Source organism: Harpia harpyja, chromosome 4, assembly GCF_026419915.1.
Source record: "Harpia harpyja isolate bHarHar1 chromosome 4, bHarHar1 primary haplotype, whole genome shotgun sequence".
NCBI classification, from domain to species: Eukaryota; Metazoa; Chordata; class Aves; order Accipitriformes; family Accipitridae; genus Harpia; species Harpia harpyja.
The window spans coordinates 54042814-54059000 of record NC_068943.1 but is presented as its reverse complement, the minus strand read 5'-3'; the positions used below and the strand labels follow the sequence as shown (position 1 = coordinate 54059000).

At 44.9% G+C, this 16187-nt stretch overlaps 1 protein-coding gene across 2 annotated transcripts in view; it reads left to right on the top strand.

Moving 5' to 3' along the window:
* PAK5 (p21 (RAC1) activated kinase 5) overlaps positions 1–16187 on the top strand; it is a 91914-nt gene extending 75727 nt beyond the window's left edge. For both annotated transcript variants that reach the window (XM_052784078.1, XM_052784077.1), the window contains 6 exons: positions 3856–4347; positions 5667–5800; positions 7852–7978; positions 10880–11005; positions 13089–13223; positions 13875–16187. In XM_052784078.1, coding sequence (XP_052640038.1) covers positions 3856–4347; positions 5667–5800; positions 7852–7978; positions 10880–11005; positions 13089–13223; positions 13875–14030 — 1170 coding nt within the window. In that variant the 3' untranslated portion in view covers positions 14031–16187. The remainder of the gene's footprint in view (positions 1–3855; positions 4348–5666; positions 5801–7851; positions 7979–10879; positions 11006–13088; positions 13224–13874) is intronic.

Genomic DNA, 16187 nt, shown 5'->3' with positions numbered 1-16187 from the left:
GAGATTGGCTTTAAAGTATAATCAAAAGGGGGGAAAAGTAAGCAGTGAAAAAGTCTGCAGGCTTCAAAATGTGTTGAACAAAGATGTTCATTTTGGCTTGTAAATGTGAAGAGCAGACTTAACTTCAGTATTATTTGCAGGTGATAGATGTCAGATAAATCAAATGTCTGCCCTGTTTCATCATCAGTGATTTCAGAGGTATTATGTCAGGAGACTTTCACTGCGCTGGGCTTGGCCACTGCCATGCAGTGGGACCACGGAGATGTAGAAAGCCAGAGGCTCAGCTTTGGTTCCCTCCAATCCACCCCCGTGTTACCCACCTGCTCTCCTATTCCTGCAGACTAACTCCAGTAACACTTGCCTGGGGTCGCAGCATCTGCTGTGTTACCCTCACGACACAGAGATTACATCCCACTTTGTTCAATGGAGTCTCCTCAATATTGTCACACAATATCAAACTCGTCCTACCAGGTCTGCTTATTTTTGGACACACTCTACTGCATGTTTTCTTTTTATCCTCCTCTTCATTGCAGGCGGCCCTCTTAACTTTTTGCAACAGATCCTATTATTTCAAAGCTCCTTTCCCTGCCATTTTTCAGTAGCAGCTCTCCGTGACCCTCTCCTGTTCCTCCTCCAAGGGGCTGTGATTTCTGCTCTCCCCTTCGCTACCTCGTACCGCTGTAGCATAGCAGAGGTCTCTCTCTAATCTGGCAGCTGCTCAGCCCCACCGTTTTCCTGCTGTGTTTTGCAGGCACTCTGTGCCAGGAGGATGTTTCCAGCCTGGTGAAGGCAGAGCCAAGCCTTTAATATCAGAAACCCTCTCATTTTTTCCCTGTTTTCTCATTCACGTGCCAGTAGCTTTCCGCAAGCGCTGCCTGTCACCTCCGTGCATGGAACAGGGAGTCTCAGAGATTTCCACCGGCAAAGCACCAGAGAGTAGTAACCTTTCCCCTTGCAACCTCCGTGTGATTTACAGACCATCCCTTCCACGCTTTTTACTTCGGCAAACCGAAACCTAATCAAACAGAAATTGGTTTTACGTTTTCTGGAAGGTGAGCCCATCTCACCAGGGGCTTGCCGCTCCCCTAGGAGGGTATGGGCTCCGGCTGCAGGGCTGCGGCTGCCATCTCTGCCGCAGTCCCACTGCGGTGTGTATGGGGACACCCGCTCGGCTGAAAGGCTGCCCGTGCAGCCTGCCTTGCAGGGAAGGTACGGACCCCTTACGAACAAGCAGGTGTTTCCACCACGCGCGATACAAAACGGGCATCGCAGTCATCAGAGTGGAAACTGAAATGAGTTAAAAGATGGTGTTACATCCACCTTTTAACAACGAAAAGACCTGACGGCTGACGTGGCCGCGTGCGGATGTGGGTGATGCTGCAAGCCAGTGAAGCGACCCAGCCAGCAGCAGCAGGGTATTGCCTTGCACCGCAGCGCCGTGATGGATGTCATGTCAGAGCTTCAGCTGCTCCTTTGACCTGATCTTGAATGACTGCACTACTGGTTTCTTCTTTCCTTTGTAGTATTTAAAGAATTTCCTTTCAGTAGGTAACTGCATTCGGTAGCAGAAATAGAATTATTAGCGGAATAAAGTGTGTTCGATTTTGCTGTGATGTGAAGCACTGTGTCAGGACACAGCCTCAGAGGAGAGGTTCAGCTGATTTACTCATTATAGCTCCTGATTTTTTGTAAGATTTCATGGGATTCGGGACGTGAATGGGTTTACATTGTATTGCAATGCTAACCTCAAAAAGCTTTCAATAATTCTTAGCAAGCACACCGAGCCCCTGAATTTTCATTTTAAAATTGCACTGAGGAATTTACTTTTGCCAGTGTGTTAAGCTTAGGACATGCTCAGAAATATCAGGCATGGGTGAAGCCTCAAGTAATTCATCAGTGTGGATTTATCCAGCTTGAATTTCTAGACAAGGCTTTCCCCAACTCAATAGTTAAAAGAAAATGGTGTATTTACAGCCAAAGCAATAATATATGTGTCCCTACGTACCCAGATATATAGGGCAGGGCTAGATTGAGTTCCCCTCCCTCCACCAAACCATCTGAGCACTTTTCCATGTTAATTAGTTTGGCAGATGTAATGTCCTTCATGAAATTCATGGTGTCTCTGACCCCCTTCTATTTTATGTCCGCCTATCGCTGCCTGACAGAGGAAGTGAAATTATGGCTGTAATCATGCGGATGTTTTGCTTAAACAAAACCAGCATCCTAGGAGGTGGCTGTACAACACTGTTACATGCTCACTGGATGCTCCATATGGCTGGTAGCTGTCAGCGTGCGAGTTGCAGACGGAAGCAGACTCCAGCTTCACGTTTCCAAGGGAAATCTCTGAGCAGCCCCTCTGGAGAGGCATTCCCTCTTCCCTGCTAAACCTCACGCAAAATGAAAAGGCAGGCACGCCCGGCTCACACATGAGGTAGGAGAGCGCTGATAAAATATTGCACTCGGAGGCTTTTCTCCCCACACCGAGGCAACTCCAGCTAGAAACTCCTCCTCACTGTGCAGCAGCCTACAGAGATAAATTGATGCTGCGGCAGATTTTTTTTTTTCTTTTTTTTTTTTGCAGTCTTAGCATAAAATGGTCAAATGATGTTCCACCGCAGAATTCAATTTCACAGTTCAGTTGGGTCCTTGATTACACTGCCAAATTCAGATTAATGTGCATTTAACTAACATGGATCAGGGACTCCTGGCCGGCAGCCAGCAGTAATAGTAGCAACCGTGAGCTGTGTAGAGTTTGCTGCTCTGTCCACCCCTGTGCACTGCCACCGAAATTGATTGATTAAATGAACTCATTGCCATAATTATTTGTAATTGTGCTACATCATGAGCCTGTGTCAAGCCACCCCCTCTGCCCCAAGATGCTCCACATGTTGTCAGGAGTCACATATGTTGTATTGTAAATGGGGAGCTGCTTTTTTCCAGGGGGAAACAAGTATTTTTTTGGGGGGTGGGGTTTTTTGTCTTACATCCCTTTTTTAGTTTGGATAGAAGCAAACTATTATGTTTGTGAATGTGAAGTATTCATTTGCTTTCAGCGTAAGAAGCTTAGAAAAGCTTGGAAAAGAATAAGAACGAAGGAACCTGCAAATGAGCAAGGCCTCCTATCGAGATAATTTCCTTTGCGATTGTCTCTGATTTCAGATGAAAATTAGCAGTTTCGTGACACTGCAGTTAAGTAGTGTGTCACTTGCTCTGGAAATTGAATTAGGCTCGTCGTCATACTCATGTAGGCAGTCAGTCAAACAGCAGCCGGTAGCAGGGCAAGGCAGGAGATGGCAGGGATTTCAGGGTACCACCACCTCCGCAAGAAGAGGTTGGGTCATCCCTGAACTGCTGGAGAAAAGCATAAGAAAAGACTAAGGGCTGAGAGTCAAAACCCAGGAACTGGTATTTGAAAGGAAAGACACAAATTGGAATTTGGCAAAGGGGTGCTGGTTGTGAAAGGGATGAATTCTTAGAGGAAATGGCCCAGAAAGCCTGCAGGGCACTGCAAATACAGAGCAAATACACTTTTTGGAGCATACGCTTTCATTAAAGATTATTGTATCTACGAACAGGTACCTGGACAGAAAAATGGACCTGAGGTCCATAAAAGATCTCATGGTTTTTCCTGGCCTCATTTTAGTGCTGATGACAGCACAGCAGCCCAATGGTCTAAAAAAATCTCTTTTCAGATACAGGGCAGCAGTGTCATGCTGAGAAGAACAGGTGCATGTGGGAACACGCTGCGCCGGCACCTGCTGAGGATCTCTGGGGGTGCCAAAAACGAGCCAAGTGGATGGACAGCAAGCAAGCTGTCTGTTCAGCCGCGTTCACTCGTCTGCTTTTACGTTGCAGGTGGATTATGATCGAGCGCAGCTGGTTGTTAGCCCACCGCTCTCTGGATCAGACACCTACCCCAGGGGCCCAGTAAAGCTACCTCAAAGTCAGAGCAAAGTCAGCTATTCAAGCAGCAGCTACCAGTACCCTCTGGTCTACCACAAAGCATCCCACTATCACCAGCCATCTCTCCAGCCCAGCTCTCCCTATATTTCCACCGCCTCCTACCCCAGCTCCCCAAGTATCACGTCAAGTGCTTATCCTCCACCCAGCTGGGGATCCTCCTCAGACCAGCAGCCCTCCAGGGTGTCCCACGAACAGTTCAGAGCTGCCCTGCAGCTTGTGGTCAGCCCCGGCGACCCCCGGGAGTACTTGGACAACTTCATCAAGATTGGTGAGGGCTCCACAGGGATTGTCTGCATCGCCACTGAGAAGCACACAGGAAAGCAAGTCGCTGTGAAGAAAATGGATCTCAGGAAACAGCAGAGAAGGGAGCTGCTCTTTAATGAGGTACGTTGTTTTGAGTGGTGCGATGGGTTTTGCAGGCGGTAGGTTCAACGGGAGACGTGGGCCAAATGGCAACCTCAAGAGCCAAATTAGTATCTTTCTAAAAGAGGTGGTGAGTCCCACGCACATCTATGCTGTGTAAATATTGTATAACCAGACCGGTTTCAAATGAGCTACGGCTCCTCCTGGCTTTAAACCTGTAATGCAGTGGAAAGTCAGAGTAAAAAGCTAAGAAATCTATCGGCTGCTCCGTGCAGCGTATCAGGTGCACAGGCATAGCCTGGTTGCCTTTTTCTGACCACTTTCTTGTATAGTTTATTCTTCCGAGATGGAGGATCCAAACTAGTCGGACTATTCAAGAAGCATGTGCACCATATTCTGGCATTTTTAACTATGAGTATCTTCCCTCAGCACATGACAGACTGGTTTATTTAAAACCTTTAAAAACTTGACATTTTTTAATTAAAATATTAGTTTTTAAAAAACTTCATACAGTTCTCCTTTGCATAGTCCATGACTGTACTGGGTATTTTGGCTTTGTTTTGCCGCTGCTGGAAGACTGCACTGAATTGTGTTGTGGTAGCTCTAACCAAACATCTCTTGAACGGTAACATCTTGAAGCAGGTCCTACATGCTGTGCAGGACCAAGCTGCTTCCCTGACACGCTCCAGTCACTCGTGTCATCTGAAGATTTCTTTTCAGCCGCGCTGAAATTCCTCCATCTATAATGAAGCCTTCCCTGGCTGTTGTTTTCTCTCCTGATTGCCTTTCTGACATCCCTCAGTACCATGTGGTCACGGTTGCCACCTTGGCTGGGCTGCTGTTACTGTGGTCCCAATTCCGTACAGTCCCTTTTAGATGTGGGATTTGAGTTGTCTTATGAATATCCCCTATATTACCAGCATTCTGTTAAAATTCTGTGCAAAGTACCATTTGGTGCATGATGAAGAAGACTTTGATGGGTTGAGCGATTGATCAGGTTAAAAAAAAAAACAAAACTCTGTCATACTGAAAGCAACTGGCAATAAAAAAGCAATGAAATAAACAGTCCTGTTCCTGCAGTCTGAAAGAAAACCAATTATCTACCACTTACCATTTTACAACTAAAGATTCTTCCTTCTTCCTAATGCATTTATGATGACTGTTACTTTTATGTAAATATATTGATTTTGTTTATGCGTTGGCATAAGGATTAGGGAGGATGTGATTCATAGCAAAACCTTTACTAAGCACAAAGAGAAAAGTACAGTGAGAAAGGAGGTCAAAACAACTGTCAGATAATGCTTGTAGCAATTCACATATCGTCTTTTCCTTCCTCACAGGTTGTAATCATGAGAGATTACCATCATGAAAACGTGGTTGACATGTACAACAGTTACCTTGTTGGCGATGAGCTGTGGGTTGTGATGGAGTTTCTGGAGGGTGGCGCTTTGACAGATATAGTGACTCACACAAGGTGGGTTGGGGACCAGCAGCGTAAAGCCCACAGCATAAGCTGGGCAGGAGGGAGATGCCGTGGCTTTCCTTCATGGACGCCTCCAGACCTCACCTCCTGCTGAGGGAAGCTGGGTACCTCCTGGCTCTATATATGTATTTTTATATATATATTTATTGCTGTATATTCATATATACATACAAAATACATATATACAAACATAAAAATACATACAATATACATACATGGAAAATATATATATGTGAATATATGTATGTATGCGTATAGCTATATATGCGCGCGCGTGTGTGTGTGTATATATATATATATACACACACACACACACACACACTTATACTGTAGCGTGCTCACTTCACCAGCATAAATAAGCCACTGCAGATGAATTCCTGTCAGTACCAGCATTTTTTAAATAGAAGGGAAAGAAATATCTGAAAGGGCTTGCTGGTAGATGGGGATTTGCTAGCGCTTTAGGAGGTAATTTAGCAGCAACACGACTTTTATCCTTTACTTCCTAAAATGGCAGAAAAAAATCTTCTTTTCCCTGTTTGGTGATCTGTATTGTTGGTTTTGCCATCATAACTACGTCTTCTAAGGGTGATTTCTCTCCATACTCATAACGCATGTAACCACGCTGTCAGAAATGTTAACTGCAAACCAAGCCTAAAACATAATGGGAAAAGTGGTTTTATATCAGAATATTTGTGCTTACGGTAGAGCTTGTTCCCATATTTCAGTTAATATTGTACCTTTAAAGAAGGCGATTTGCCAGCACAAAAGCTGTAGTGTATGGAACCGCTCTTCCTCCTCTGAGTGGCGACATCATTAGATTTTACAGCCCTCTTTACATCTGCTCTTCACTCATCTTTTTTCCTGATAAGCAGGATAAAATGAGACAGGAAAGAGGAATTCTTTATTTAATTTCTTCCTCTTGAATAAAAAAATAAAAATTTCCACCCCAAACCAGTGGGAGAGTATTTAGGTGAGCAAGAAGAAAAGCAAGGAATAGTAAATTAGAAAATTTGTCTTCTCTCATAGTTTAATGATGCTCTTAGATCCTATCAAAAGCAGAGCTGTAACACAGGTATATTATTTTTTAGTGTTGCCTTATCTGATGTGCTGAAATAAATCACAATATTGCAAGTCATTTGTTAAATACTGCTCCCCAAAATATTAAAGCTCTATCTTAGATATTTCTGACAGGAGTTTAACGGCAAACAGATGTTCCCAGGATGCCACTTCTTAAGAGCTGTCATCTATTTTTTTACTCAAAATAGTCTTTCCTTAATCTTTTGGGTTTTTTTTACATTGCATGACCTTCCCTCAAAGATTTTGCTAAAATACTGCAAATGGCACACAAAGTTAAAGCAGAAATCTTCATAGGTATTTTTCTGCTCACGTAGCAGAGATGCTGGGGACATCCAGCAATGGGGCAGCAGTACCGGGGCACATGACCCATCCTGGGCGTTGCCATCGCACTGTGGCAGATAGCTTCTTCCAGAATGGGGTATTGCACACATGCACAGAAATGAGGACTCTTGCTGTTTATTTTTTACTGAAATACGCTGAGTATTTTTTTAGAAGGCATAAAACCACAGAAGTGCTCTCGAAGAGCTACACCCAGGGCCTGGTGTTTTGTCTGCACAATTAAGAGTGTTTTTTCTAGTACTTATTCCATGCCTGTTTCCATCCCAGTAGTGATTTACCCTCCTTGGCAAGCAGTGAGTTTACTGTAAATAAGGCATTTCCGTTATTTCCCAGAGGGAAGCAGGCTCACTGTAACAGGCTACATCACACAGTACACTCTGCTTTTTTAGTGCTGCAGAGAGACTTACATAACCAGACCTCGTTGCAGTGTTTGTTGTTCTTCACCCCTCATCTCCCCTTTTTTGGCAGAAATAGGACCAGAGAGTTGCCCCACAGAGATGTTGCCTAAAAGATATCCTGGCTGTCTGTATACTGGCGTGAAGGGAGACTTGGGCCTCTTCGCTCCAGCTCCCCTTTCCTGCTGTCTTTGTTAAAGCTCAGCTCATTTTTCCACCTTGCTGTTTCAGGATGAATGAGGAGCAGATCGCGACCGTCTGCCTGTCTGTCCTGAGAGCTCTGTCCTACCTGCACATCCAAGGCGTCATCCACCGCGACATCAAAAGCGACTCCATCCTTCTCACAAGCGATGGGAGGGTGAGCACCCAACATTTCCCCTGCCATCTCTTGAGGCTGGCATGAAAATAGCTGTGCACGTTCGAAGTGACACTAACTTAAAAAAATACAAGCCAGGCATGTGAAGCCAAGGGATATGACCTGTGAATAACTTGTTAGAGAGCTGAATCAGAAAAACACAGACCTGGCCTGGCCGGTGATTGACATCAGCACTGCATGCAGAGGCCTTAGGGGGGAATCAGAGCCATCAAAAGGCAGTGGCAGAAGAAACTGTGCCACATGGGTGATGGTTAGGTGACGGGAGACCTTCTTTTACGCTGCACCACTCCTACTCTGATGCCTCTCAAAAATATTTTCTTTTTACTACATTTAGTTATCCTTTAGTTAGCAAGCTTCTATACATTTGCTCTGTTTTCCCAAGCCAGTTAGGAGGCTAAATCAATCCCTGTGAATAGGAAATATTCCGCATTACTGCTGAAACACTCCCCTGATGGCAAGAGTAGCTTTTACCATAGCTACACTTACAAGATGCTTGATAATACCTGTCCCACACTTCCATTTACTTGGATAGGCTGCTGCTGTCAGTGAATCGGTCGTCCTTTGTGTCGTTAATGAGTAGGGAGAGAGGGCAACAAAATGCTGCACATGACCTGCTCAGTCAGCAAAATAAAGTTTGCGTGCAAAAAGCCACTATTCAGCAGTGCTTGGTCCCGAAGAAATTATTATTTCCTTACAAGGAGAAAGGTGGGTTTGGGCAGTGGTATTTCTGGGCATACACAGCCATTAATTTTGAGGCACCCAAAGGCTTAGGTGGAGGGAGGCAAATCACTCTTAAATAGAAAACCCCAATTTCTGCTTGAGTTAGGCACCACTTCACATCTCACCTTGTGGCCCCATTGGGATAATTTGAGTAGAAACTAATGCATTCATGGCCAATGAGTCTCATAAGCAGGGCTTTAAGGGTTGCTTCCACTGGCATTACACACCTGTCTGAAGCAAGACTTAGTGGGTTGGTCTGAGCCCAAGAGCACCCAGTCGGTCTGGAACCAAATCTAGATCTCCTTCAGAAGGTAAAACTCTTGGCTTCCCAGGCCTGGTCTGATTATCTAATCAAAGGCTTACCTTTATAATTTGATTCCCACTTCGCGAAGGGAGGGGGATTTTCTTCCTGCAGTGGTCACAGGCTGCTCCTGTTAATCCCATGAGGGGAAGAAAATTCCACGTGTATAGGAGTTTTCCAGTTGTGATTTCTATCCATGTTGCTGAAATAGCATCTGATCTGCTCTCAGGATCTGCATACAGTGCCTCATTATACTCATTACTCCAGTACTTATTATCTGCATTGCAGATTTCTTCATGGCTGTGTTGTGCAATTATCTTTTTTTAGAAAATCGTCGTCTTCTTTTTTATACTGGAATGAGCAATAGATATGCAAAAACTCTTGTACTCCTACAAAAGAAGATTGGCCTCTGCTTCCAAAATATGCATTATTTCTTCCATTCCTCATCATGTAAAGTGAAAAATACATTTAGCACAGAGAACTTGGCTATTATTGGCTTTGTTTTAGAAATACCAACAATCATTTTGTAATTCTGTTAAAAATAATACCCTTCTTAATTTTAAAAAAAGTAATGTCTGTACTGAATCCAAAAGAAAACAAATCAGTGCTGATAATAAAATGCTGGTCTACACAATGCAGGGATTTATGCAGCTTCCCACTTTAGTTGTTCTGGGGTTGTCTGGGCTCGCTTTGTATCCCCAGGCGCCGAGTACGTGATCGGATACATGGCTTACGAACCTTGGACATGGGTCGCTGTTGCACTGTGCAGTGTATAGCTGGGGGTGATGGAGGTTAGGCTAATGTCCAGGAAAACCCTTATGAGAGCTTCTAAGCCTCCAAATAAATACTTGGGGGAAAAAAAAAAAAGCCTTTAGCTTTATGGAACAAGCTGTTTCTGGAAGGGGGTGATGCCACTGACACTCAGACCAGCAACGGGGGGGGAGGCGATAATTTTCCGTAATTTTTGTTGTAAAAAAAAAAAAAAAAACTGGCATAAAAGCATGAGCAGGCACATGATGCAGCAAGAGCTGCTCTCCAGAGTGCTTGTGTATCCCATTATTTCTAGTTCAGGACACTGCCACAGCTACTCAAGGACAGTACCGTCTTTAATTCCTGAGTTACCAAGCAAAGGGAGCAGGTCCCCTTATCTCTTAAAACCATTTTGGAAAAGTCTTGTACCCTTCCCTGCCTTCCCCAAATTAGCTCCCCTACTACATAAAACCGACAGTTTCTTTAATGATAGTCCACAGTGTGTAGTCCTGGTCTTGAAAAATCGTTCGCAGGGCTATTGCTTTCTGTGAGGGTTAGATCATGCTCTCTGTGATTGATAAAAGAAAACGGGATGAATGCCACTTGTTTATCTGTTGTCTGGCAAACTCACAGATTGTATGCCTGATACAAAGAATAGGAGTGGTGTGTATCACGAAATATGTATATTACTGAATATCAGTATACATACATAGACTACAAACATGGGGTTTATATTTTTGCAATAATAGATTCATTATAAAACACTGTTACTTCAGAATGTTTTGCTTTCCTTCTATTTTTTAAATATCATAAGCCATTTATCACCTCTGCATCTTTTTGCTGGTGGAGAGGCAATGAGCTATGACAGGCGATGTTAGTAACGAGCACCATTCCCACGCTCTCCTACTTCTTTCCCTTGCCTTCATTTTAATGAGCCACGCATTCTCCAGGCTGTATTGCCGGCTCCAGCCACACTTCCAAAACTCTGCTGCTGTCCTGTCCCAGGCAAACGCTGCAGCTCTGTCCCTGTCCCCCCAGCTGCAGCTGGAGATGTGTGTCTCAGAGGAATTTGCTTTGTTATTCAAAAGGGGCTTTTTCTTTCTACATTTCAGATAAAATTGTCCGACTTTGGGTTCTGCGCCCAGGTGTCAAAGGAGGTCCCCAGGAGGAAGTCGCTAGTTGGGACGCCGTATTGGATGGCGCCGGAGGTGATATCCCGCCTGCCCTATGGCACAGAGGTGAGTACAGCCTGTGCGGACCCAGCACAGCCGCTTTCCCTCTGCCTGGTGCCTTGGTCGACCGCACCAAGCCCTGTCAGAACCGTGCAGTTCTAATGCATTTGCGCAGATATGCTAAATAACAGCAATTAAGTCTGCCCCAGAGTGCTACATCGTGCCTTGTTTTAAAGTATTTCTCCAAGACGACGTCGTTAAATAACAACTCCATTTAGTGCACTAAACAGTGTAATGCTTTTACATATTTTCGCTTAGGGTGCTGTATTAAAGGAAACAGGCATCATTTTCACATCATGAAAGATTCTTTGATGATCTTTAATATCAAGCCTGCAGGCTGGAGCTGCAGTTACAGGTGTGTATACCTGCCTGTGCCAAACCAGCGGCCCGTACTGCACAGCCAGGTCCCATCAATATTTACACAGACCTGCAGGCAGAGATCCACTCTGCTTTCATCCAGCTAAAGCCTGAGATCCCTTTCCTCCAGAGTCCCAAACACAGGAGCCAGCTGGGTGGGTTGGATTGCCACCCTCTGTTGTAGCATTTGTCTCCACATCATTGGCTCATTCCTTGCAGTCATTGCTCTCATTAGTTGAGAGGCAGGGGAAAAAAGCGTATCTGTGGGAACTATTTTCAGCACTACCAAATGGTCTGAAAAAGGCAATTCATACATTTTTATTAGAGCCCTTCAGATGAGCCCAGAAAGGTGGGGACCCAGCAGCTCTGCAGTGCTGTACCCTCTCCGTTAGGAAGCTCTGAGTCACAGCACTTCAGCACTGCCAGCCTGGGAAGAGCAATCCCCTCTCACAGCCGTGACAGTGACTCACGCCTCCCCAGCCAGAGATGTGGCTGCATTTTCTCCTCTATGATATGTTGAGGGGAGTTGTCTTCTGCTTGATAGTGCCTATAGTCACAGCTGCAGAGAGCAAACCTGCAAGATAAATATAGATAGATATGGATATATTTATGGATATATTTATACACAGACAGACAGACACACACACACACACAAAAGGAAATGAGCCAAGGCCTGAGGTGGGAGATGCTGCATCTTCACATCACGCAGCAGGGACCGATCTGCCGCTGGCAGGGAGAGCTCCTGCCTGAGGGGGAGAGCACCCTGCAAGCACCGACATTCACCCAGGATGTGTGGCATTGTAGAAGATGTTTCAGGGATAATATCATCAGCTATTATTAGCCCATTAATAACACTGAAGGGATTATAAAGTGGCTGAACTTACGGCTACACTAGGTTCCCCCACCAGAAGGATAAATAAAAAAAAAATAAAATAAAAAAAAAAATAAAAAGATTTAAGCTGAAGGATAGTGTTGGCAAAAGAACACAAGCAGTATGAACTGGCCTTGGCTGTATTTGGGCTGGCAAATGACAGGAATTACAGTCATCAGAAGATGGGGATTCTGGAACAGCTCTGCAGCAGGCCAGGACCAAAAGAAAAAAAAAAAAAGTGTTTTGTGCTGTTGGTTTTTTTTAAGCTGGAGCTGAATCACTTTCCAAAGGGATTATATAATGGGTTATCTGTGCTCGCTGGAAATGGGCCGGGGTGTAGTAAGGACTTGCATTTGCCTTGGGGCCTCAGATGGCGTTCCTACAGTCTTTAAGTTTCAGGGAAAACAGAGTAACTGATTTCACAGCAGCTGAATTGTACCCTGCTCTCCCACTAGCTGCACCTTTCTGCAGCATTGCAGAGCCAACCTGGGGTAAATACTCAGAGGTGCAAATCAGTGCGGCTGAAATGCAGTACAGTAGGGTGCAGCTGGCCTCTCAAACGAGCGTGCCTTAGCAGTGCTTCCAGTGGACATCACCTAAACCAGCTGCAGACCTGGGTTTGTAAGTTGTTTCTAATTTATTTCTTCAATGCATTTACTGCTCAGAAGAAAAAATTGTTGTCGGCTGGTTAAAAAAGAAAGATTTATGGTGATGCTCACCAGACTGCTGGCTTAGGCTGGCCGCAGACAGCAGGTACAACAGCTCGAGCCAGCTCAGAGATTCGCACGAACCCAGCTGTTGAGCCTGGTAGCCCCCTCTCTGCACTACCAATGGTGTTTATGAATGGTTTGTGTGTTACAGGTGGATATCTGGTCCCTGGGCATCATGGTGATAGAGATGATAGATGGCGAACCTCCCTACTTCAACGAGCCACCACTGCAGGCCATGCGCCGAATCCGGGATAACTTACCACCCCGGGTGAAGGACATGCACAAGGTCAGACTTCCAATAGGTGATGAGGGTCTTGCACCTACAAACATTTAATAAAACCATAGCCACACACTTCCATGCTCAAAGGATAAATTGCATCTTTAAGGTACCACCTTGAGCAGTGGGTCCTACACAGGACACGTGTGGGGCGGATGCAAGGCCAAACCTATCAGCAAACCGTAGCCTTTTTTGTGCCCAGCCCCAGCTTTGCTTTTGCAGCCAGTGACAGCAAAGGGAACTGTGCAGAGCCTTGTGCTCCCTGCGCTTCCCACCCTGCCCAAGGACCAGAGCAAGTCGGCACGTCAGCCCTGCTGATGGGTTGGTCCATCCATGCCCAGTGCCAAAGCCTTTGGGTACCTCCCATTTTGGGTGTGCTTCTAGAAGTCAGACCTGAGCTCTCAGCATATGTTAATGCTTTTCTCACCTACCACATGCAAAGCTATGCAGTGTGTGCTGTTCTGCACCCCACTGATATAACCAAATACTTTCAACATTAATGGCACATAGAAGACACATGGCCCTTCAGCTCAGTACATCTGTTGCTGTAGGACAGCTCAGTGTCCCCCTTGTCTTCCCAAGAAAAGCAGTGTGCACAGACCCAGCGTAGGCTGGAAACGGGTGTCTTTGTCCGCCCCTAACACCAGTGTGATGTTTCAGGTCTCCTCGGTCCTCCGGGGCTTCTTGGACTCGATGCTGGTGCGGGAGCCCTCGCAGAGAGCCACAGCACAGGAACTGTTGAGACACCCGTTTCTCAAACTGGCTGGGCCCCCTTCTTGCATCGTGCCCCTCATGAGGCAGCACAGGCATCGCTGAAGCCGACAACTTTTCAGGAGGAGGTCGGTGCAGAGTCTGGATAATGGCCGCGCAGGAATCCCAGCGGTTGCGTGGAAACCGTGGGCAGGGACAAGTGAAACCTTGCAGAGGAAAACCAGCCCCGTGGAAATAACGTGGTGTGTAAAAATCCAAGGAGGTACTCTCTGGGGCTGCGAGGGACCGGGGAGCGATCCTGGCCACCAGTTGGGTGGCCACGCTCTGCCATGGACCATCACCCCCCAGTGCTGTTGTCTTCTTGGCCATCCAGGCAGAAGGTGCCAAATGCAAACAAGGTTGGAAAGATAATTAGTACAGGATAGCACAACCAGAGTGAAACACCAGAATTTTATTGCAGGCTACAGCACTTCTATTTCAGAACTCTTTTCTGACAAAAAAGCACTTTTTATCTCAGTCATAGCAGCGCAATGTATTTTGCAATGAATTTGTAATTTTCTGTACAGTACATTTTGATAACTTGCAGTACTTTGTCATGTAACTGTTGTGTTAGTTGAAGTATTAAGTGTAACTTAGAAAAAATTTGAGAAGATAAAGTTTCCTACTTTTTTAACCCTTTTGAAAACAGAAAACAAAAAAACCCAAAACAAAACCACCTTTAGGAAGTTAGAAGGTTTTGCAGATTTTCCATCGGGGTGAGGAGAGCACTCGTCCCGACATCACGGCAGCCCAAAGAGCCAACAATAATTGACGCTTGTGGGAGCACTGGCAGTCTGGCTTTGGGCGCTTGCCCTCTCAGCGCTACTGGTGACGCAGCGGCAATCAGAGCTGCTGCTGAATGTTAGCGGTCGTCAGGGTCTCCCTCCCCATTTCTCCAGCGGTGGGAGCTAACGCATCCAGCGTACCTTTGCTCAAGGGTCATCTTCTCATGCTGTGGCGGTCCCTTCGTTTTATGCCACTGCAAGGCCAGTTTTGTTATCACAAAAATCTCTGGTTTTTTTCTGTCATGCTCTGGAAGTGGAAAGGGACGGCAGGTGTCCGTCTGCCCGCCCGCCCAGCGGGTATCCTCCAGAGCTCCAACAGAGCGTTGTGATGCGTTACGAGATGTTTGCCATATAGAAGAAGTCGTGCTGCTGTCTAGACCTTTTTGAATGTTGATGCAACAGTTGACTACTACGGTACAATTTTGTGTTATTTGTTGGATGACTTTGCATGTTAACTGTAGGCCTAAATAGATTTGCCTTTAAAATTTTTAGAAGTGCTTCATAATTATTTCAATGATAAATGAATTTTATTTATTAATGACTAGTTCTTTTTAATTATGTATAATATGAAAGCCATGTTCTTCAAGGATTTTTTTTTTTCTTACTGACCTCATTTTACAATATCATTAAGAAACACAAAGCCAATTTTGTGAAAACACAGTTAGTTTCTTTCTTATTATGGAATTTCATAGTGAATAAATTAATGGTTATTTATTGTAGTGAATTATAACCAAACATCTAAACCTGGCAGGAGCCGTTTCTTAAAGATCTTCCTCCAGGACAAAAAAGTTGCCAATAGTAAAGAAGCTCCTTTAGTATTGCCCTTAAAAAGTTAGAGAGTACTTGAAGGGAGAGAAACAATTGAAAAAAAAGAATAGAGGAGATAAATATGAACTCAAACATTGAATAAATGTTCTTATATCTGTGTGTCTTACTCCCCGCTGCTTTCTCTTCTTAACCCTGTTTGCACATTTTAAGAAGACACTAAAGAAAACGTGTTTGGCTGCTGCTGCCCCGCTGCAAACACGCTCCCGGTACCCACCCGCAGAAACCTGGCAGAGCGCGCAGCACCCACAGCGTTCTAAGGTGTTTCTATTTTGTAGTCTTAACAACTCAGGAAAACAGGCTGCACCAGTAAAGGCAATGACATACAGGCGAAACTGTAATACTAGCCACAAAAGTAAACTTTTTTAACCATCTTTGAATAAAAAAGGGGTTGGGGTTGCTGGGGGTTTTTTCTTCAATATTCAGCACCTTTTAGGCTGTACAAGTGAAGAATTTTCTGCAACTTTCTTATCATTAGATACTTTAAACAGTATTCATCAAGTTTACTGAAAGTTTTGTCGATTTCAAAGGGTTTTTTTGTGAACACCAACTGCTGGTGAGACAAATGCACATGCAAGTTAATTAAATTAATTAATAAACGCTTTCATTTCCA